This window comes from Oculina patagonica, chromosome 10 (genome assembly GCF_052425735.1).
Source record: "Oculina patagonica isolate OP01 chromosome 10, crgOcupat, whole genome shotgun sequence".
In the NCBI taxonomy this organism is placed as follows: domain Eukaryota; kingdom Metazoa; phylum Cnidaria; class Anthozoa; order Scleractinia; family Oculinidae; genus Oculina; species Oculina patagonica.
Genome location: NC_135767.1, coordinates 8264198 through 8286934, shown reverse-complemented (window position 1 = coordinate 8286934; position 22737 = coordinate 8264198). Strand labels below are relative to the sequence as shown.

The 22737-nt window shown below is 38.0% G+C and overlaps 2 protein-coding genes across 4 annotated transcripts in view; one reads left to right on the top strand and one right to left on the bottom strand.

Annotated features, from left to right (window-relative positions):
* The first annotated feature begins 1366 nt into the window (after positions 1–1366).
* The window catches only part of LOC144629317 (uncharacterized), a 49203-nt gene continuing 27832 nt past the window's right edge, over positions 1367–22737 (top strand). For 2 of the 3 annotated variants that reach the window (XR_013566352.1, XM_078487549.1), the window contains exons 1-7: positions 1367–2624; positions 4541–4726; positions 5390–5550; positions 6404–6551; positions 8240–8290; positions 8827–8908; positions 9509–9683. Coding sequence is in view for 2 of the 3 variants with exons in the window: in XM_078487549.1 (XP_078343675.1) it covers positions 2528–2624; positions 4541–4726; positions 5390–5550; positions 6404–6551; positions 8240–8290; positions 8827–8908; positions 9509–9683 (900 nt within the window). In the remaining variant the exon portion in view is untranslated. Of the gene's footprint in view, positions 2625–4540; positions 4727–5389; positions 5551–6403; positions 6552–8239; positions 8291–8826; positions 8909–9508; positions 9684–10382; positions 11076–22737 lie in introns of those variants that run through there. The other variant, XM_078487548.1, reaches the window with a different exon arrangement.
* On the bottom strand, positions 16575–17350 carry LOC144667169 (uncharacterized). Its single transcript, XM_078528564.1, has one exon. The coding sequence runs from the start codon at positions 17348–17350 to the stop codon at positions 16628–16630; it is 723 nt and encodes a 240-aa protein (XP_078384690.1). The 3' UTR covers positions 16575–16627.

Here is a 22737-nt window from a genome sequence, read left to right as displayed (position 1 = left end):
CAAATTGGACACCCTTTCCATTCACAGGATAATAACGTTTATATAAAGGGTTTTTTCCTTGCTGTTTCCCTACTATCCGTTAAACTCAAAAAAAATACCTTGTACTCGAAGTTTTCTACTAGCAGACCAAATATGATTAATTAGGGCTCGTTCCCCTCCTACATATAATTGGACCCCGTGTCGTAAAATTCAGGAACTAATCCGTGGACGGCTCGGGTAATTTCGCTGGGACGAATGTGAAACTACTTGCTGAATTGTACTCCACCGCGGCCCATCTATTACCAAACAACGGAGGTGTCTGTTTCAGAGGTTCGACTGTATTTACACATGCATTATATCCTAAAAAGTTTGGGTGAGGGGGGGAGGGGGGGGGGTGGAGATGGGGGTTGGGGGAAGCATTGTAAAGCGCCGATAAAAGGGGATTTCATATTCTGTAGGAAGATTTAGCTTAAGCTGGCAGGTAAAGGGCAGCATGGCCAAGTGCAGTTGAAGTTATTTTTAGGACGCCCCATGTTAAACTCCCGTACTTAAAAACTTCGGCTACACGAGAAAATTAAATAAATAAATAGTCCGGCCAATTAATAAATAATACCGCAAATCTAAATACAACGACACTAAAATAAAATAAACTTATTCACTTTTCTAATTGACAGACTTCCGTAAGAGCTTACTACAGTTGTCAAACAACCAAGTTGTATATAATTTATCAAAGCTCTAGTTGAATGATTGTGTATTTATTTCCCAACCAAGAAAACTAGAACAGTAACATAGTATTTTGTTTCTTTAATAAAACTATATCAATCTGGAACATACTGTACACTGCTTATTTGTTAGATTGTGACACGCCAGAAAGAAAAGCGGGGTGGAAGGGTGCTTTCAGTACAAACTTGTTTTCACGAACTGCAATTCGATCACACACTATCATGCTTTCCTATACAAACTAAAAAAAAAAAAAAAAAAAAAAAAAAAAAAAAAAAAAAAATTTGTTTTATTAAGGGAGAAAGGGGGGAGAGAAAAAAAAAAAAAAAAAAAAAAAAACCAACACAAAAAAACCCTCTAACTCATCAATTCAACAGCTAGGATCCAGAGACGAAAGTATAACATTGCACAGCACTATAAACAGCACCACATGCAAGTACTGCTTAATAGCTTTCATTTGAATAGTCACACACTAGGGTTTTATCTACAAATATAAAAGTAAGAACCACCTTGTACAGCATAATAAACAGTAACACATGTAAGCACTGCTCAAGACCCGCTAAATTTTTCAAGTTCTTCGCATATTTGCTTCCAAAAATTAATAGGTTAAAAACGATTTGGTTTGAATTGTATTTTTTTCCTGATTACGGTCCTAGAGTTATTTTCTTAACAATCAGTAAAGGTATTATAGCACAGTTTCGACAAAAAGTAATCAAACTCCCCGTAATACTTCTTCTTTAATATGCAAAACGGCGCCTGGTTGCTGTCTACGGAGAAATTTACAGACAAATCTATGGAAAACTAAAACGCAATTATAAATTTCCCACCAATGCCGCATTCCTCAACTTACATTAGTAAAATAATTCAACTTATGTCTTAAGTCAACGATTCATTTTAAAAAAACAAATTCAATTGAAGTTTTCATACAAACTTCGTTTATATGTTGCGACACATTTGCCCCATTTTCAAAGTGGCGGATTAGAAAAACTGGCGTTTGAACCTGCCGCCATAACTTGGCTACGCTTTCAAGCGACACAAAATCTTGTACCCATCAGAAACCAGAAGGTCCTCATTTCTCGTGCGAAGACCGCGCCGGCTAAGAAAGGTGGGTGGCACTGGGTACAAATAACTTCAACATAGATTATTATTCAGCCCTGGAGCCTGAGCACTACTAAGGCGTTGAATATGATATTCTTGATGTTTGGTTCGCTGATAATCGCGCCGTGTAACAAATTAAACCTGTGTTAACGAATCGTGTTGGATTTGAAGCTGTGTCCTGTGATATGCATTTAACTATCGCGTGAAAAATCACCAAAACCGAAGCCACGACACCTTTCACGACTCCAGCTCTTTAAGCTTTTGATAACAGAGATATTTGCTTTGCGATTATGTTGTAAATAACTCTTGTTTTGACCTTTTGTAAGAGAAACAATAAAGATACAAACTCTGACATGTGAAAATCGCTCAAGAATCAAGAAACACGACATGGTCCTAGAATCTCTTATGAGGTCTTATGAAGGAAAATAACTTTCAGAGACCCGAGTCCCCATGACTTCGTCTGTTAGACAAATGATTTTATCTTGTAGATGCTTCTAGTCTCAGTGGTTGTTAGGGAATGAGTTCGCAAATGAAGTCAACTGTGAAATTAACGCAAGCATCAACACGCAACTCATTATTCAACATATTTTCTAGATAGTTGCGTTGGCCACATAACAAAAGCTATTTCCATTTTTCCAATATCCAACATTCTTTAGAGCTGTTACTGATTCTGCCAAACTTTAAAGTTTTCACTTAGAGTTTAAAACCCTCTTCAAACGATATTTTCACGATGATTTTACAAAGATATCCACAAGCGGTTTTTTTGGCTTATATTGTCGCCTTCAATCTGTGTATGGATGTTGTTTGGTCGTGCGACTGTGATGTTGGTAGGTTGACCATTGTTTGCTAGATTCTAACTTAAATTTTCATACTTTTGAAATAACTTATAGACTGAACATACTTCATATGGTATATTTGTTAGTAGTTTAGCTACTTTTAAGCACTAAATTTCATTTAATTCTACATTTTCATCGAAACATAAACTTTGTGGCTTTTCATGCCTGAGTAGCCGCACGAATTTTCAAGTACACCCGAAATTGATAGTTTTGAATGCACATAATGAAAATGTTTACTCTTCATAAACTTCTTTCAATTGTTTGTTTTCTTAATTCGTTCGATTTATAATACCTCCCCTTTACTAATGAACAACCAAAACTTTTTAACTATTATAGTACAAGATCTTTAAGTGCGTCCATAATTATGCTTTTAGAAGTAATTAATTCATGAGGTCATTGTGGAGGTTTCAAAACAAACATGACGATCATGTATAGACATTTCCATTTATGTTTATTTTTTTTATAAACGTCCATGTTTTCACGTAACCTTTCCGGTATTTGGAATGCGTTCTGGTATTTGGGGAGCGCATAACACTTGCTTTTATTTGTCACGCAAAAGTACTAATTATAAGGAGGGTCACGCAATTAATTGTTATTAATAACATTCGAACAAGCTCAATGTCGTTTCCACCGCGGTCAAACGACAGAAATATGCAAAAAATAAGAAAAGTACTGCAAAGATAAGGTTTTAATTTTCACAGTTCAAGTTCGTAATAACCGGTATCCTAAGGGTTTACTAAGTTTTTTGGAGCTTTACTAAAGTTCTACGTGTTTGAAAATAGCGATAGCGGACTTGTCGGCGCCATTGTCAAAACCTTTGGTTCGGATGCGAAACATTTAAAAAGTAAAAACACTGGTTTACCTGAGGGAATGGGATTATGCTTTCACTCGGCAACTATTTTTATCTATCTTTGCTCGTAATCACTTCAATTTGAACAAAAAACGGCGAAATGGAAAGAAAACCTGCCTGAGACGTTTGACCGCGGTGAAAATGTCGTTACAGGTGTTATGAACCGCCCCCCTCTTTATTAATAACCGTAACCCCCCAGTCCTTTCCTTAATTGCTTCTTCCAAGACGATATAACACAAGGCACGTTTTAAAAAAGAAAACAGTTATTCCTAGATAAGTATGAGTTATGTGTGCAGCACTTGTGCATTGCTTTAGAAAAGACAATTCTGCAATTCTGCATGCCATATACTGTTTTCTTATTTACCTTATGTTTTGGCGTAAAAGGGGCCCTATATATCTGTAGCTAAGACTCTTCCGTGTAGCAGTCAAACGACGTTAGCTTTTTCATGTGAACTGTTTATTATACTGTACAAAGACGTCTTGACCTAGCGAGAACGTTAACGAGACCAATATTCCCTCAATAAAGACCAAACAAGCTTGTCCAAAATAGTTTTTAGTAGGATGATCTTTTTAAAACTTTGTTGATAAATCCATACATCCATTCTCTACCAAAACGCGTGCGCCAACGTTTACGCCCCCCCCTTTAATTTTGACCGGAAACTGACCGCCATACTTAAAGTATAATATGGTAATAATTTTCCAGGCCGTGATTAACAAAAACGTTGTTTGACCATTCAAATAAAAGATATTGATCTATGAGAGGTCCTTTAATTTCGTAACTTAACAGGAAAAAATAGCGAAGCGTGAGAGGTCTAAAAAAAAGAATGCAAATGAATATAACCCCCACGAAGCTCAGAAAACATCAGCGTTTTCTGAGGCAAATAGAAGGAATCTAGGCGAAGTTTTCGTTTTAGAAAGTGTTTAAGGAAAATCGTCCACCATTTCGGTTTGTTTGTCTGAGTCTTGTCTGAGTCGTGACGTCACTCGCGCGCTTCTCTATTAACGCTAAACTGCTAGTCGACAAAATCTAATACTTTCTTTTTCTCTATTATAAAAGCTAAGTTACATGAGCTAGGAATTGAAGATGGCCATATCCCGGATGCAGCCATAACAGCATCTTCCACATTAGACGCCAATCACGGACCAGGTCGAGGCAGACTTAACCAGGGACCGACTGGCTCCCAGGGCACCGCCTGGTGCGCCGCCGAGTCAAACTCTGATCAGTATCTACAGATAGATTTGAGTGAGTAGAATTCTAATGCAAACTCAGACTGACTCTTATTGATTTGAAAGTATCCGTGATCATCAGCATATACCGTACAGCATGCTGCATAGGCAAAACCCAGGCTAGTCAAGAAAACCAACGAAAGCAATACTTACTTTAACAATCATCAAAACGAACTCTGGTACTTTTGAGTGGTATACAAAACTGAAATTGTGAGAGATGAAATGAATTTCGTGACTGCCTTTTTGGTTGACAATACATTGGCTAACAAGTTAACCAACTGAGTAATCGAATAACAGATTTTGCTAATCGACTGACTGTCTGACAGTCAGACAACGGACCGACTGACTGACAGACAGAATGTCTGACTGACCGACTGACTAACAGACAGACTAACTGGCTGACGGCAAGATAGACCGACTATCTGACTGACTGTTCGTGGCGACTGACTGATTGACTGACTGACAGACTTGCTGAGCGCTGACTGACTGACTGACTGACTGACTACTGACTGCATGACTGACTGACTGACTGACTGACGGACTGACTGCATGACTGACTGACCGACTGACTGTCTGTATACGTAGTGACTGTAGTACAGACAGAAAGACATTAATTGATTGTTTGGTTAATTAATTAACAAATAAATTAATTTAAAATTAAACGTCTCTTTTTCGTCAGTCTATACTTCTCGTGTGACTCACATTGCCACACAAGGAATGAATGACCCGCCTGAGGTTGTTAATGGATCTGCTGTAACAAGCTGGGTGAAAGAATATACACTGGAATACAGCTCTGATGGCGAAACGTACAACGGGTATTATTTCGACAAGGATTTGAAGGTATGAAAAAATGTATTTATTTAAGGTGGCTAAAAGGTTTTTGCATTATTCTGTATCCTTTTGAAATTTTCAACTTGATGTCACGTATTCAATTATCTGGGTTCCTCAATCTGAATTGCATCGCAATTTGTTTGTCAGCTGTGAATCAACAAAAAAAATGCAAGTAAAAGTATTACCTAAATTTGACAAGAACGCGTTTGGCAGCGGCGGCAATTGCTAACATAGTCTCACTGTTCAAACCACTTTTCGGGATTTGAGTGGTTGGCAAATCCTCTCTAAAAATCTCCCAATCACATGTAAAAGCTTAAGTTAACAACTGAAAATCAGCGTTTTCGATGCTTTGTTGAAGTTTGAAAGCCGAGGGGGCTTATTCTAATTCAGTGTAAAAATACAAATTTACAACTGAAATTTTTGCTATAAAAATAAATAAAATAAATTACCTTTATTTAGACACGGTGAGTATTAAAGCTATAAGCTCGTGGGGCCGTACATGTGTATTCCTGATCGAATTGGAATTTGGAAGTGTTGGTTTATGAGGAGGGAGGAAAACCGGAGAACCCGGAGAAAAACCCTCGGAGCAAGGACGAGAAGCAACAACAAACTCAACCCACACATGACGCCGAGTCAGGGAATCGAACCCGGGCCACATTAATCAGAGGCGAGCGCTCTCACCACTGCGCCATATCCCTGCTCCCCCATATTGCTATAATTAAAGCAGTTTTTCGTTATTTATTTAAAGAAAGAATGAACTTCGATAGAGGCAGTTAGATGATTAAAAAACATATTGCAAATTATAATCTAAATTAAAAACATTAATCTATCAACTTTTTTGTTTTTTGTTTTTATGTACTAGGTATTTGACGGTAACAAAGATGGCGGGTCTATATCTTGTTGTGATCTGCCATATCCGTTAGTGATTCGTTACATTCGATTCAAACCTGTGTCTTGGGACACAAAGATTTGTTTAAGGGTCGGAGTCTTCGGTACTGGAAATGTTACTGGTAAATATATATATGTTATTTGCCGGCAGGGAGGTCCGTATAGGGAAAAACTGTGCCCGAGGTCTTGAGTACGGCCCGAGGCCGTAGGCCGAGGGCCGTGCTCAAGACCGAGGGCACAGTTTTTCCCTATACGGACCGACCTAGGCCGGCAAATAACATTTTTATTTTTTTCCTACTTTATTTATGTTTTTAAAAAGAAACCTGGAAAGATTGTGTCACAAAGTCTTTGTTTGTATACGCGCGTCATTTCAATGTTGAGTCGCTCGACGGGTTAGTGAGAGTGAAAAATGCTGTTTGTTATTTAATCCCGAAAATAGTATCGCTTTAACTGAAGCACAACGTACTCGCAGAAAGGTTCAGCATATTAAATTAACACTGAACAGATTCAAGAAAGAAACTGAAGTACTAAATAAAGCACACATGTAAAATCGAGTCAAAGCATTCTCATTCATAAAACTAAACACTTAAAAATCGACTGCGGCCTTCCTGTTCGAAAGATATTATAAATTTCTCTGACTAAAAAATACTATATCTGACTGAAAGACAGTTTTTGTACCTTTACACACACTCGTATTTAACGAATTAATAAGCTCTGCGTTGATTCCCGGCAGAATTTTTTTTGTGTGATAAGACAGTGCGAAAATGAAACTGAATGAAATGCGTAGCTTGGACGTACGGCACAATATTGCTAGAATTATTCGCTTTCGGCTTTCCTGTTCGCAGGATATTATTTTCTCTGACTACAAAATACTTAATCTGACTGAAAGACAGTTTCTGTAACTTTACACATTTGTATTTAACGAATTAATAAGCTCTACGTTTATTCCCGGCAGAATTTTTTTGTGTGTGAATGGACAGTGCGAACTGAATGAAATTGCGCAGTTTGGACGTACGGCACAATTTTGCTAAAATTATTTCCACTGTTTTTAATTAAAGAATCTCATTTTCTTGGATGATGGCAACTATTGTTTTGTTTTGGCAAAAAGTGGCCGATTAACAAGGCAGTTTTTGAATAATTGAAGTTTAAAACCGGTGCAGCTTACCGCAATGGCGTGAAAATGATTGCGAACTGCACAAATAAACAACTTCAAACTACGAACGGTAAACTAGAACTCGATTTTGTCGATAAAGAAATGAATACTCGCCTTTTGAAGGAACTTCGATGTCTTTATTTCCACTGTAATCCTGTATTTGCACATCTACAACGGTTGGTAAGAAGCAATTTCGATATTGCAGAGCAAAACTCTCATGTGTTTGTTAGCCCAGCGACCAAAGTTAAAAAATTCGCAAAGCCGGTCCGGATAGCAAAAAACTGGACCGGCGGAACGTGCGTCAACAGCCAATCAAATTCAAGGATTCCGGATTCCGGACCGGAAAGATGCTTCAGAAAAAAATAAAAATCCATATCAGACTGATATTCCCTTTAATAGGGAATCTATTGTAATGACAGACAATAACATGGGTCACATGTAGTATAGTATCAAAAAGCCATTAATTCTTCTACTGTCTTCATAGTGAAGCGCCAAAAATCTTTCGGGTTTAAAATTGGTCACTACTTATTTGATATTTTGTCAGTTACTACCTACATCTAACTTTGAAATAAAAGTCTAAAAAAATATCTTTTAATAAAACCACATTTGCACCAATATGTTACAAATCCTTTACATTTTAGTTATATTTTCTTCCAGCAAACACCATAATCACAGAAAACCAAATAGCTGTTCGTCATTACTGGTGGTGTAAGTCGTTTTAACTTCTTTTGTTTTCTGTAATTTGTGCTTATAGTCTTGTATACTGTTCACCACTTCCACGTTACTTTTAACGTTGTTCGAAGTCAGTCACCGATAACCCTGGATTAAATTAAAGTTAACTAAAGATTTCTTTTATTTCTGTCGCTTCAAAGAGTTGCACCGCTAATTTAAGATATAGGTTAACATTTTGGAAAGCTAAATTAAGTTTGGCTGAAAATAAGGGAGATGTTAACTCACACGTTAGAAAATGGCAAAGCTCGAATTTGGTGCTATATATTGAGACGTTAAATCAACCATATCTCAGTTTTCACCTTTATTTTTCTTGAAATCATTTACGTCGAAAGAAATTTCTTTGCTGAAAGCTTTAAATCAGGTTTATAAATAATAATAATAGTTTTGCGAATATTGGTAAAATTTGTAAACGGATCAGCTCTCAAAAAAGCGTTCTAAAGTTTGCGTCAATGTATTGCAATTTCATTAAAGATATTCCCCGACTAAATTGTTTTACTTTTATGTCGTTCTAGGGCCTTTTATGTGGGTTTTGATAATCTTACTCATCTTCCTTATCCTGTTGGCTCTATGTTTCTACCGTCGAATAAGAAAAAGGTAAGTTCTTTCATTTCTAACAACACGAAAAAATCGATTCTCGCACAAATAGAATACAATCTAAAAGTTTAAAAGGTTCCATACAGTGGATGCTAATCTAATGCTATACATTTCAAGTCGTGTCGTGCCAAACTACACAGTCAACGAGATTTCTCTGCAGACATCACTAAAAAACAGTTAGAGTTTGGCCGACAGTTCGTGACCAAAAGCTGCGTCGCCTCAATGCTCAACTGTACATGTATTGTTATGGTTCCACTGTATGAAAGTATATGAAATGATAAGATCATGCTGTTTTGGAAAGGAAAAGTTTGCTGTAGAAGGTGCCATTGATTTCATATCATGTGTTTTGAATAGGCAATTTGCTTGATGGCGTCATTTGACTACAACTACCAGAATTCTTCACTTTTTCTATTTCTTTCAAAAACTATAGGGCAATTGTAATTTCAAAATTCGAACGACGAAGAGCATGTGCATGTGCAGATTTTACGTATTTCAGCAAAATGAGAGAGAGCACGTTCTCAAAGTAATTTATTAGGAGATTCTGTCAGCAAATACTCGACAAGATGAACATTACTGTGTTTAATATGTTTTTCGTAACAGACTAGCTTTGAAGCCGAGGCCAAGTAAAACAGAAAAGAAGCAACCATCATTCTACACGAACCCAAGGGCACCAAAGTCCCCGGCACAGAACGGGACAATGACCGTTGTCATGACAGACATCATGGAAACTCATGAAAACGAGAACTATGAGGAAGCTGAGGATGAAGTACAGGAGGTAAAGTGGGGGCAAGATTTAAAGGGGCTATGTCACAGCATACTGAGCATTTTTTGTGATGCAAAAAAATAAAGATGTTATAGTAACGCAAGAAAATACAAGCATTGTCAAAATTGAGGATTAAAATAACAAATTTGAAAACAAATGGGCTAATTTTTTCAAAATGAGCCATCCGTCACATAGCTCCTTTAATTAATGTTACTTATTTTCTAAAATTTAATTTAATTTGTTAAAGGTCTGCAAGTTCCTTCAGAGTTTGTTTATGATTGTCACCCATTTGATTCCCCTTTTCATCGATCAGAAAGCATAATAGTCCTGATCACACGAAAAATGAAAAAAATAGCCTTTAATTTGATTTATTCGTATTATAATAATGCCTAAAATTTTGCCATCTAGTAAAAGTCAGATTAACTCGAGTCTTTAATTAATTATTTGCTCTACAAAACCCTGCACTGAAAAATACATAAAGCTAGGCAGTTGTCGCGGGTCATCACACAGAACGAGACATTTGGATGGACTGAACATGTCAGCGACGTTTATTTACGTTCCTTTCATGTACTAGAAGGGCTGCTTGCTTCTTCCAGCTTAAGGATAAGGTGCATTATGGGGGTCATTTATGTGTCGCATTTGTTTGTGCCATGCGAGATACACATTGCCTTTCTGAGTTTAATCTAACTTTATTTTCCACTGGCTCTGTAGGTCGTTGCTCATTTTACTGATGATGGCTTCGACAACAAGCACGGCGTCACTCACTTTTCAGTGGCAGACGAGGACGAAGATGAATCGCCAGCAGGTGCTCCAGATCAGAATCGTAACGGTCCCACCCGAGGAGCCTCTGTCAGCTCCCAAAATCAACCCTACAGGGGAGCTTCAGTTGGTTCCCAGGACCGGCGCAACACAGGAAGGTCCGAACATCTTTACGAATCAGTAGACGGGCGGTAGAGAACCGGTCATTGAGTGACAATTGATAAACTTAGTTAAAGGAACGTTGACCATGTGAAAAGCATAAACCATATGAACGATGTGACCCAATGATATTCTCGGTAAACAGCGTTGGTAAGTTTTGAAATATTCCTTTTATTGATAATCAATTTTTTTCTTTCTTTGAGAGCCTTAAGAGCACGATTTACGAAACCTGTCATTATCATGTTGATTCTGTCAAAGACGACGATTATTTTATCCGATTTTCCATTTTTCCATTTGGGTCGCATCGTTCATGGTTTATGCTTTTCATGGGTCAACTCAGGTGTATACAGCCATTTCAATAAACATTGTCGGATGAAAGCGTTACAGGCTTACGCGACAACTAACGAAGAAAAATTTCAAGGCTAATTTAATGGTTTGGTACTATATTTGAATTCCAAACTTAACACGACAAGACAAAATGGTTGCCTGGATATTCACTGGAATTCTGTTTATCAAGACTTCTATAAGTTTGCATTTTTTTGCACATGAAATATTAGTTTTTCCCCTCATTAGACCGTGTTCTGTAGCTTCACTATTGCATGCCTTTCAGTTTGAGTTTAAAATCTTTTCTAAAATTCAGTATGGCTAAAAGTACCTATAGTATGTCTGAAGAAGAGAAACGCGCAATACCATATTTTGTTTCTGTCCCTCTCACTGCTGTTCAGCGCGTGCAGTAGCCCTCTTCTTCAACCCACACTACCTTTCGGTCTTGTCGCGTAAGTTTGAAGCATTGATCCGACAACATTACTTGAAATAGCTGTATTCTTCAGTTTTATCAAGTGTGAGACGGTTTATCGGCTCAATAAACGGCTTGGGATTAATGCGCAGTTGTTTGAGAGGCAGCTATTTTGAATGTTATGTTTGCGGGTCGGCCTGTTGCTGCGAGTTCTGGCAGTAAAAATTGTGGCGTTCTGAGGAGAAAAAGAAAATTCGGAAATTTTCGGAAGAGATCGAGCTCACGAACCGGACGATCTGTCCAGCGGAAAATTTCTCGGCTACTTCTAGACCTTCTAAACTCCAGGTTAATAAAAACTCCCAAGCATATTCAAGCATGTACCCCTATTTTTGAAAGGGCGTGATAAAAATGATAATTTTAAATAGGAATTAGTCAAAATGTTATAATAACCGTAGCCCATGTTTTGTATCATTTGGAATATCGCGACGTTTGATTACGCAGTAGATAGATATTTTTTGAGTTGTCTCACTTTAAACATGTTACATGTTCTAACAATACTGCAATAAATATGTCGTTTAGATCAGCCTTGCACGATAAAAATTAGAACTTAATTCACAGGGAAGTGGAACTCTTTATTTCATAACGTTCCATTTTTGTAACTATGCAACCTTTCGAGAAAGCAAACCTTGAAAAAGAACCGCTTATTCACAAACAATTTTAACCATATTTCCCTAAGCAGCTTCCACACATTAAATTTTGCTGTTAAAGCGATTTTCGTTCGAGTGTCGTAAAACCAAAACCAAAGTAATAACTCTGTCCAATCAAAAAGGAAACAGACGATTCCCTGAAAAGCAAAGCAAATACATGCAAAAACATGTGTGAGCAAGTCACAATTGGTTTTACTTCAATTGGTTAAGAAAGTGGCGCGAGTTTCTTACGCCAATCACTCAGCTTAGGGATGCAAAATTGAGGCAAATAAGTATTACCTTCGACACTCGAGTGAAAATCGTTCTAACGAGATGTAACAATGACTACAAAGACAAAATAAAATAAAATATTACAATTGCAATACAGAACTCCCCACGAGTGTTCCAAACGTTTACTTCTTTATTTTATTTTTTTTATTAGAACAAGTTGGTACTAGTAGTTGTAGTTTGTGATTTTAGGTAAAAAGATGACTTCATAAGTCAATAAAAAAGGAAATAAACCATTCTCAAAGAGAATTAATTAACGCTACTCAAGAAGTCTGCATTTTTGTTTTATAACTGACATAAGGCTTTCTTAAACGCTGTCTAGAATTCGTTAAAATATAATTATATAACGTCCAAAGAGTTCGACATTTATGATACCAATACACTATTGGTATCATACCCTCACGACTTGATTTTAACCAAGATGGCGTTTTGTCCGCCATCTTAGAAAGGGTTCTGTCATGCTTCTGCGCGCGTTGCAGTGCTGCCTGAACAACGCATGCGCCACTTTTAGGATCTTACTTTTTTACATTCCGTCAGAGATGCAGGCTCGATCAATATACACATATCGTTCTCATACATATATAAAAACCTCAAGAATTTCTAGGAACATTTCTTTTACGTTAGAGGCACTTTTCGTGCCAGCTTGTGCCGAGACGATCCGAATCCCGCTTATATTACGCGCGTTTTAGCACGTGTATACGTGGGCACTTGCAAGTACGCATGTATACGCGTCTTTATTGCGCATATGTTGGTTATGCATATAAACTCGTCTTTAAATACGTGTAAATACTCGATAGAAATGGTTGTATCTATGGGATTAAAGCCCGTACGTAACGGATATAAACAAGTATACCCGGCAGAAAAGCCCACGTACACAATGTCATAATTTTGAGACGAAAGGCCATTACCATACGAACGTGCACGTGGGTCAGTGGAACCCAATTCAGTGCAGCGACGTTAAAAATCACAGACCAGAAAAGTACGAGGACAATAATTAACAGTTATTGGACGAGGTTGAGCAAAATATCGTGATTTGTCAGTGGCGAGCAGATCAATTATTTGCCGAAGCCGAAGCTGAGGCTGAGGCAAATAATTGATCTGCGAGACACTGACAAATCACGATATTTTGCGAGAACCGAGTTCAATAACTGTTTTGTCATTCGATCACTGAATTTGTTTCGCACAAAGTACCTTCGGGAACTGCGTGGAAACCGCACTGTTTCTTGCTGAATTAATGCAGACGAAAGCGTAACTTCGCCTTCGATAACACGAGCTGGTCTTCATCCAATTCTTTCAGATATTGCCAAAATACAATAAGAGGAAATTCCAATGCCTTCTTTGTAGTTTGGCTGGTTTTTTTTTGGGGGCGTAGTAGGCAAATCCAACCACTCTTCTTCATCTCTGGAAAACTAGCTGCCATTTTTCTCGGAAGTGGACACAACTACGCATGAGCAGAATATTATTTGCAGCAAAATCACTGTCAGACGCTAATGCGCACGAGCAGACCATTATTTGTAGGCAGTTATTTGCAGATCACGTGGTGGACTCTCGGCCAATGAAAAGAAAGAAAAAATTGCATCGAATGATAACACGAATTATTGACGGCTCGCGATACTATTTTTTAACACTTGAGATAAGGAAGGAACCTCTTGTAGGAATCAAGATATCGAATCTGTTTGAAGTCTTAGAAGAATGTATACAAATATGCTGATGTAGTTGACGACCAAGGACGGAAACCTTTGTGCACAACGCCGGTTAACTTTCTTTAGTTTATCAACTCTAGTGAATGTGACGTCATCGTATTAACGTCATTACACTTTGAGCCATGGGATGTGGTTAGCAAAACCAGCAGAAGGAAAATAGTTTGGTAAACTGCAGAGCAAAAACTCATAGTTCTATCTGGGACGAGCTTAACGGACTGCAAATGCCTTTTACTTGCCGGAATTGGCTTTTGATTTTGATATTTTCGATTGTGCTGGAAAAAGCAACAACTGCCAGTCAAGGTAAGTTTATTTACTTATTTATTTATTTATTTATTTGTTTATTTATTTATATTTTACTGTCATTTCCGATTATTTTAATTCTTCATGAAAACCAAATCACACAGCGAAAGGATTTTTCGCATCAAGTTGTTTGCTATCGTAATGTTTTAAAAGATAGTGACGTATTAAAATTTAGCTTTTTCCAAGATTTAAGTTGCTTTCTGATATTATTAAGCTTAAAATATTCTAAACAGTTAGTTTTTAAAATTAACGTGATACGTCTCACATGTTTGTCGAAACCTCTCAAAAGTTAACCGTCACGAAATGTAAACATGTACTTTGTTTATTCGTCGACTTCGGGAGGGCGGGACTGTGGTAGCAGTAGTTGTACTTGTCGCCCAGTGCGAGACAGCGGTATTCCATTAAAGAATAAAGATTTTTTTCACCACTGCGGAAGCACGGGAGCATAGGAGCAGTAGATTTTTAGACGCGCGAAAGTGGCCGGGTATTTTGAAGTTTTCAATAAGAGGGTTAAGAACGGCAGTTCATCGTTTAAAACCATCTACGTATCCTTTGTTTGTTTTTAGTTTTCATATCGTCTTGGGGCCTCTTTACATGAGAGTTTTTGTCCCGGGATGACTTTCGCCCCGGGATGAGTTCATCTCGGTGTCTGGTCATTTTCTTTTTGCTGTCTACATGATTTCGTCCCGGAATGAACTAATATGGGGACGACTTCATCCCTATCCTAAGCACCGGAATGAAATGTCATCCCGGGATGAAACGTGCCGAAAAACGCCATGTAAACAGTATTTTCGGGATGAAATGTAAGTAATGTAAGACCGGGCGAGATGAATTCAACTCGGGCGGGACGACTTAAGTCCCGGCATCCCGGGATGAACACGCTCATGTAAAATAAATTTTTTTTCATCCCGGGACGAATCTCCTCTTGGGTCTCATGTAAAGAGGCCCTTAGTAATCCTAGTTTCTCTGTCTCCTTTCATTATATTATGGTAGGTGCGCGCGCTAGTCTCGTTGAGTAGCTGTGTTGATACGCAGACGTTCAGGTTTGGAAACTAGCTGCGAGGCATTAAGTGTCATTTTTAGTTACGATTGTAAAACAAACCTTTTTTCCAACCCATGCAATAAAAAAGGCTAAGCTGAGACTGCAAAAAATCGGCTAAACCATTTTCTCGAATTTTTACTGCACCAATAGAGATGGATAACACAAGCGCAAGCACAAGCGCAAGGATAAAAATAAAAGCTCTTACTTCACCGTGAAAAAGGCTTCGACTCAAGCAAAAGCACAAGCGCTTGTGCTTGTGCTTGCCGCAAGCACAAGCACAAGGATCAAAATTTGTCCTTTTTGCGTGATCGCGCTTGTGCTTGCGCTTGTGCTTGCGTCGCAAGTGAAAAACAGGCTTAAATGTTTGACTCTTTCTGTGAGTTCTTGGATGCTAATAAATCGCAGTGTTTTATCTTTGTTTCACGTTCTTTTGTGCGTCTTTCTGGCTGTGACATCCCAACAATAGGAAGGATTTGAATAATCAGTAAACGAACAATCGTATTGTCGAGCATTAAAATAAATTCACTCGGTGTGTGAACGTGATTGTGCGTAGATGATGATGACCGACTCTTGGAGTCAATCGAGTTGTTAAAGAAGTAAAAATGTCTTTATTGAATTGATAATGTACGTACATATCAAAAGCTAAAAACGTTTAAAATAAAAAAAAAAAACTACACACAATGGTATAATTACTTACTTAGTCTTGTGATAATTAAGTCAAATTGACTGAAGCAATCTAAGCGTAAATCGCAAAAGTAACGACATCTGAGCAGTGACATGTAACCGGCACTCGAATGATAACATCTTGTTTCTCAATCTTGTATCATGTATTTTTATTATTACAATTTTTAAGCATTGTAAAGCGCTTAGCACTTAAATGGATAGGCTGTCTAAAATATTATTGTATTGTATTATAACAAATGACTAATACAAAAAGGGAAAGATAAAAAATATATTTGATAATTTTTCTTGGTTTGAAAGAACATATGATGACTCTAACCCACTTTGTATTTAAATAAAAAAAAAATAAATAAATAAATAAAATCCATCCCTACTCCTTTTTAATATTTATTAAATGCTTAATTATTCGTCAATTATTTATTCTTCGCCTGCAACTCAAACCATAAGGTTAATCAGTACTACTCTATCGACTTAACATTTTCTGCGTTTATAAAAGAAAAGGCTAGTTTCAACTTTTTGATTTAATAAGCAAGAGGAATATCAGTTCATTTACGGTATACAGGCTAACATTCTAGTACTTTCCATGCATGCACGCTTATATTCTAAAAATAACATAAAGCGGCAAGGAGGCATAACATAGCACACAGAAACATAAAGGCCACTGAGGCTTCCCTTTTAGCTTGTTCAAATTGCTTTTTCATGTGAATCTTGGTAAAAGAATGTCCAACATTTGAGTGAGGAAACTGGGTGGAAGGAACATCACAACCTAAAAATTCACACAATGGCTTCCACCCTTGCTTAACGTTGTAAACAAGAAGTTCGTCTTTAGGAGTGACTGCCTGAACTCTAGCGTTGTGTCGGCGATATTTTGCGCGATAGAGGGAGGCAGCCTCGGGATTGACGCTTCCAATAATCGCGCGGTGCATGGTGTCAAAATAATGGCGTGCATTTCTCCTCGAAGGTGCCAAATCCAAAAGAATTTTCACATAGAACGGACACAGTTTGTTTTCGATGCGAAGGTGCTCTTGCCAACTTCTCAGCCACATTTCCTCAGAGTCTCGCACCGTTAGAATGACCTTGGCTTCTGGGAAAGCGTTCGAAATCTCCTCGAACCAAAATGCTGCTGGATGGTCGGTGACAGCGTCGAAATCTTTCAGAATATCTTTAAAGTTGGGAAGGTGATTAGTTTCAAAACTATCCAACCACTCTTGTTGGTGAAACATAAAACCATCAGCGGGTTCGTACACATTGTAACCAAGAACTTTTAATGCTGCCGCAAGGCTTCTAGTTCCTGTTTTCATCAACCCTGCACAGATAACCTTCATTAATTCTGACTTTACACTCAAAGTGGCCAGTGAAGCGTGTATGCGTATATGTATACGAGTCATTGCGCAATCTTGAGCAGCGGAGTGTTAAACACATGAATATACTTATTTTAATTATTCGTCGACTTCGGGAGTGCGGAACTGCGGTAGCAGTAGTAGTACTTGTCGCCCAGTGTGAGACGGCGGAATAAATTTTTAATAAAAATAAAAAAACACACTGCGGTGACAAACATGACAAGACAACGCATGTCGGAAAAAACTTTGATTTTAAGAACTTCACGTTTCGTATGTTACATACACCTTCAGAAGTGACCGTTAGCAAGATTACAAGATTATTAGGTACCAGTCTTTTATTTCACGCTCACTTCTGAAGATGTATGTTGTAACATACGAAACGTTAAGTTCTTAAAATCAAAGTTTTTTCCGACATGTGTTGTCTTGTCATGTTTGTTATTTTTAGTTAAAATGGCCTAAGAATAAGAATGTCTACGAATAAAGTTTTTTCTCCACTGCGGTCGCACGGGAGCATGCGAAAGTGGCCGGGTATTCTGAAGTTACAAACAAGACTGCAAGAGGGTCTGAATGGGGGGGTCCACATGTCGGTAGTCAGTTAAAATTTTATTACTTTGTCGGTTGTCAGTTATATTTTTCGCCCTTTGTCGCTAGTCGGGTATGAATTTTAGGGTCCTCATGTCGGTAGTCAGTTAAAATTTAATTATTTTGTCGTTTGTCGGTTATATTTTTCGCCCTTTGTCGGTAGTCGGTTAACCCCATTCAGACCCTCCTGCAAGGCTGATCAAAAAAAAAAAGAAAAAGACGCTTTGATAGCAGTTTTGTTATATCTGCTATTTTGGATAATTTGAAGTGACCCTTTTACTGTGAGTCATTTGCAATGATTTGCTGTTATTGTTGGAGCCTCTTATTTTCGCCCTTTTTTTTAATTTTCGTTTCTGATGTTGTTCTTCTTGTTGCAATCATGTTATTTTAATTAGTAAGTTCTGTTTTATCAAGTTCTTTTCTTTAAATTTTCCGCTGGGGCCCTCTTTGCTAAACTCAGTTTCACAGATTTACATTTTGTTATTTCACACGAGCCAGTTTGTTCGTTATGTTTACGATTTCCTTACCCTGCGAGCAGGCTCTCCGTGCAAAAAAGGAAAAAAAAACGTACCTTAATATTAAAAAGCAATTGCGTTGTGTTCTTTTTGGAATCAGGTTGTACATCGCTGGTTAGAAACGACAATGTGAGGTTCACTGCTTCGTCAAGCGTCCAGGGTCCAGGGAGACCGATAGTGAATGGTGACGAGAATGACGTGTGGTGTGCTGGAAGTCCAACTTTAAACCAGTACCTCACAGTCGATTTAGGTAATGTACAAATTGCAAAAATTATTTTCGTTAGTCAGATGGTCGTAGTAAGGATATTTCAATTCTCCAAGTTGTGCATCCAAACATCGAGAAGAGAGTTGAAAATACGACGCGCAGCGGAGTATTTTTGACGAAATTCTGCGATGAAACACTGTCTCAATCGAAACAAATCTAAGGAGTAAACGTAGAAATAAAATCGGAAAAACCATTGCTAACAAGCTTTTTCATATGAATTCATGGCAGCCATACTGGTTTTCCAAAACAAAGGAATGGCGGCCATATTGGTGTACCAAGCAATTCCTCCGGGGAATTAAACTCTATTTTTATGCAAAAATAATCTTTTGTTTTAGTAAACCAATATGGCCCCTGGATACGTGAGTGAAAAAGCTCTATTAAGATCACATATTAAAACCACCTTCACAGTAGTGATTTCCTTTGTTTAGTTGATGAATTATTGACGATAAGAATTTTTAAAAGTTCCGTTACACGAATTAGGTGAGAAAAGAAAACCTATCTTAGAATAAAGGCGCTAAACGTCAAAGTGAGTGGTAGTGGTAAAGGAGTTACATTCTTAAGTGGTAATCCCACTATAATGTTCTGCAATCTTAACTACCCTTTTAAGAATATGACTATTAATTAACTCTTTGAGGTAAAAGTGCAACTATGATCAAATTTTCACCCCTTGCAATTTTGGGCTTTTCAGATAGTACTTAACGAAAGATTCAAAATGGCGATTTCCGTTTTCAAATATCTATTTTAGTTCCAGAGATAATTAAGCTGAAAAAATGATGATGATGATGACGTCATCTACTCAACCCAATTTTATGTCAAGTACAAAAATTGAGTTATTTCAGTCATTTTTTCTGCAGAGACCAATGAAACTTGCCAGACTTATAGTTCTACAGGTGACACACTCACAGTGATAATAAAATTGTATATAGCTCATTATATTAACTAAAAGTTTAAACCTTTTGCTAAGTTGTGCTTGTTCATTTTGTCTTTGAGTTTTTTGTGTGCGATACTGTTTCTTAACATTCATCTTGTTTGTAAAGGTTTTGATAACCTTCTGTTCGACCAAGTCTCCGTGCAAGGAAAAGCCAACTCTAACAGATCCGTTTCTGAGTATTACATACTCACAAGTCCTGATAATAACAGTTTTACTGCAATTCCAAAGGATGTAGGGGTAGGTCCGAGGGTAAGCCATCAATTTACTCATTAGTTTTAACTTGTAAACAGTGTCCTTTTCGTTTTTCTCTGCTTTCTTATTCTCTCTATCTTTTACTCTGTGCACGCCTTCTACTGGCCTGAAAAGTTGTGATCTTAATCAATGGAAAACCCTTGAAAGGAGACCATGATCAAGTACGGGTATATTGGCCTGTTTTAGCACCAATTTTACACCAAAAACTGATCACGTTTTTTTTCGATTAGCTCTGTCGGAATGCAGTCAATGTTCAAGATGGACACTCCTGTGGAAAGATCTATCCAAACTCTATAAGTTGCACATCACAAAAATCTGCTGACGTGTAAATTGGTGACTTCATAAGTGGCTGAATGGCCATTCCTCCAAATCCCGGAATAATCCGGACTTAGGGTTAAAATTCAAGTCCAAATCCGCCTAGAAAAATCATTGACGAATACCTTATTGTTACTTATTTTCGCCGGACTTAATTTTCGCGATTTTCCCGATTTTTAAAAAACAATCGCGAAAAAGGTTCTTGCGAAAAATAATAACGCTAACCTACTAAATACCCAAATATATGATTCGCTAAAATGAATCAACACTAGCTAGGTTCACGTTTTTACATAATTATCTAGGTACAGTCGTCAAGCTAACTCTACTTTGTTACAAAGGAACATGTCATTGGAAACTATTGCTCACTGTGGAAAATTAAAATAAGTTGTGTCATTTTTAAGACTTACTATTAATGAATGCAGACCAGCATTTTGACAATTTTCGCGAAATTTAGTTCCTCTAAATGTATTATTTTTTTGGCCAGCTCGCGAAATTTAAGTCCCACAAAATATGCCCGTACCATTTTCGCGAAAATAAGTTCCCGCAAATATAGGTATTAATAAGGTATTTGCTTCCTAGGCCTCATTGAATTGTTTTCAGAAACTCTCCACGAAAAATCATCCCATGCATGCGCCAAACAACAACGACGAGCCGATGAGGGAAACAACTTCGTGTAAGAAGACGTTGTAGTCGCTTTGCTGTTCCTCCTCGCTGATTAGCCAAATAAACTATTTTTTTGACCAGTCAGAAAGAAGGAATTCAAACGCGACTTCTGGAACTGGTTCGGCGAGAGTAAGTGCCAAGGGGCTCTCACGAACTTTTTGGTCGCCCGAAAAATCTTGTCCTTTCGACTTGAGCATTGCCAAACATTGGGAAACTTTTTCTCTCTTTAATTTTTGTTTGGAACACCGAAAAGAAGTTGAAAATACGACGCGCAGCGGAGTATTTTGGACGAAATTTGAGTTGTCGGAAGTATGTTAAGGGTTTACAGATCTTCGCAACCTAAACTAAGGAGAAAACAGCTAACTAAGAACACATGTCTAAGTTCGACACTGTCATTTCAGGATTTTTTGTTTTAACTTGATGATTATCTTATTACTAACTGAAAATTATTTTACAGGTATTTTATGGTCCATTGTTTGATGGCGACAACGCGGTTGTTCAGAACTTATCCAGCCCAGTGCAGGCTCACTTTGTGAGGTTTAACCCAAGAAAACCGTTGTCTAATTTGACAAATTACCTCTGCATGCGAATTGACGTACTGAGCTGCCGAAACGGTAAAAAGAACTTACAAAACTCATATCCATCTACCACTCACTTTCTGGTAGCTAGGAAATATTTTAAAATGTCTCCTCCAAACATAAATTTATAGCAGTATAGATACGTGTTACTCTAAAAATATACATAAGCTAAGCAAAACTCTAACCTTGGCAAGACCATCGTGGCAAAACTAATGGACTAAGCGCGGAGGGTCCGCCCAAAAGGGGTACCTTACTTTAGGTAAGAAGTAAATATAATGGCAGGAATTCCACGAGTGGAAGTACACAAAAGTAAATGTTATTTGGGTATGAAGAGTCTTTTGTAGGTTTGTGGAAGGGTACCATTCTTATGACAGGTATCTAAAAGGGTTACATTTCCTTTCAAAAATTGTATATAAAAGGATAAAGGATTGGACCTCGGCGCGGGGCCTCTCCGTATAAAGCTTTCTGTATCCCCTTCCTGTCTCCCCAAAGATTACTGAAGTAAGAAGTTTCGCCAAATTCGTCATTTTCGTCGAATTCGTCGTTTTCGTGGAATTCGTCGCTTTCGTGGTACCCCTCCTCTCGAGCTCGTTCGCTCAAATCTTCGACTTTGGCGAAATTTGGCCAAATTCGTCATTTTCGTCGAACTCGTCGTTTTCGTGGTACCCCTTTCGTGGAATTCCCCGCTTTCGTGGTACCCCTCCTCTCGAGCTCGTTCGCTCAAATCTTCGACTTTGGCAAAATTTGGCCAAATTCGTCATTTTCGTCGAATTCGTCGTTTTCGTCGAATTCGCCGCTTTCGTAATACCCCTCCTCTCGAGCTCGTTCGCTCAAATCTTCGACTTTGGAGAAATTTCGCCAAATTCGTCATTTTTGTCGAATTCGTCGAATTCGTCGCTTTCGTGGTACCCCTCCTCTCGAGCTCGTTCGCTCAAATCTTCGACTTTGGGGAAATTTCGCCAAATTCGTCATTTTCGTCGTTGCGTGTATTTCTGGACATAACTCTCTCCCACAAAAAACTATAAGTTTTTAGGTTTGTTACAAAAACCCACCCCCATATACTAGTAGACTATTCACAGTCCCCTTTTTGTCCGTGAAGTCGTAGAAATCTATCGTTGAGGTTGACGGCCGCCATCTTGGTTCCTAAACGTGAGCAAAAACTGGGGAGAGTGGAAAAATTCCCGTGGGTAGCTCCTCCACCCCAACGCTTAAAACACTCCCGTATTCGGTATTTCTACCTACGGGTACTTTCCCCAGTTTTCGCTTGCGTT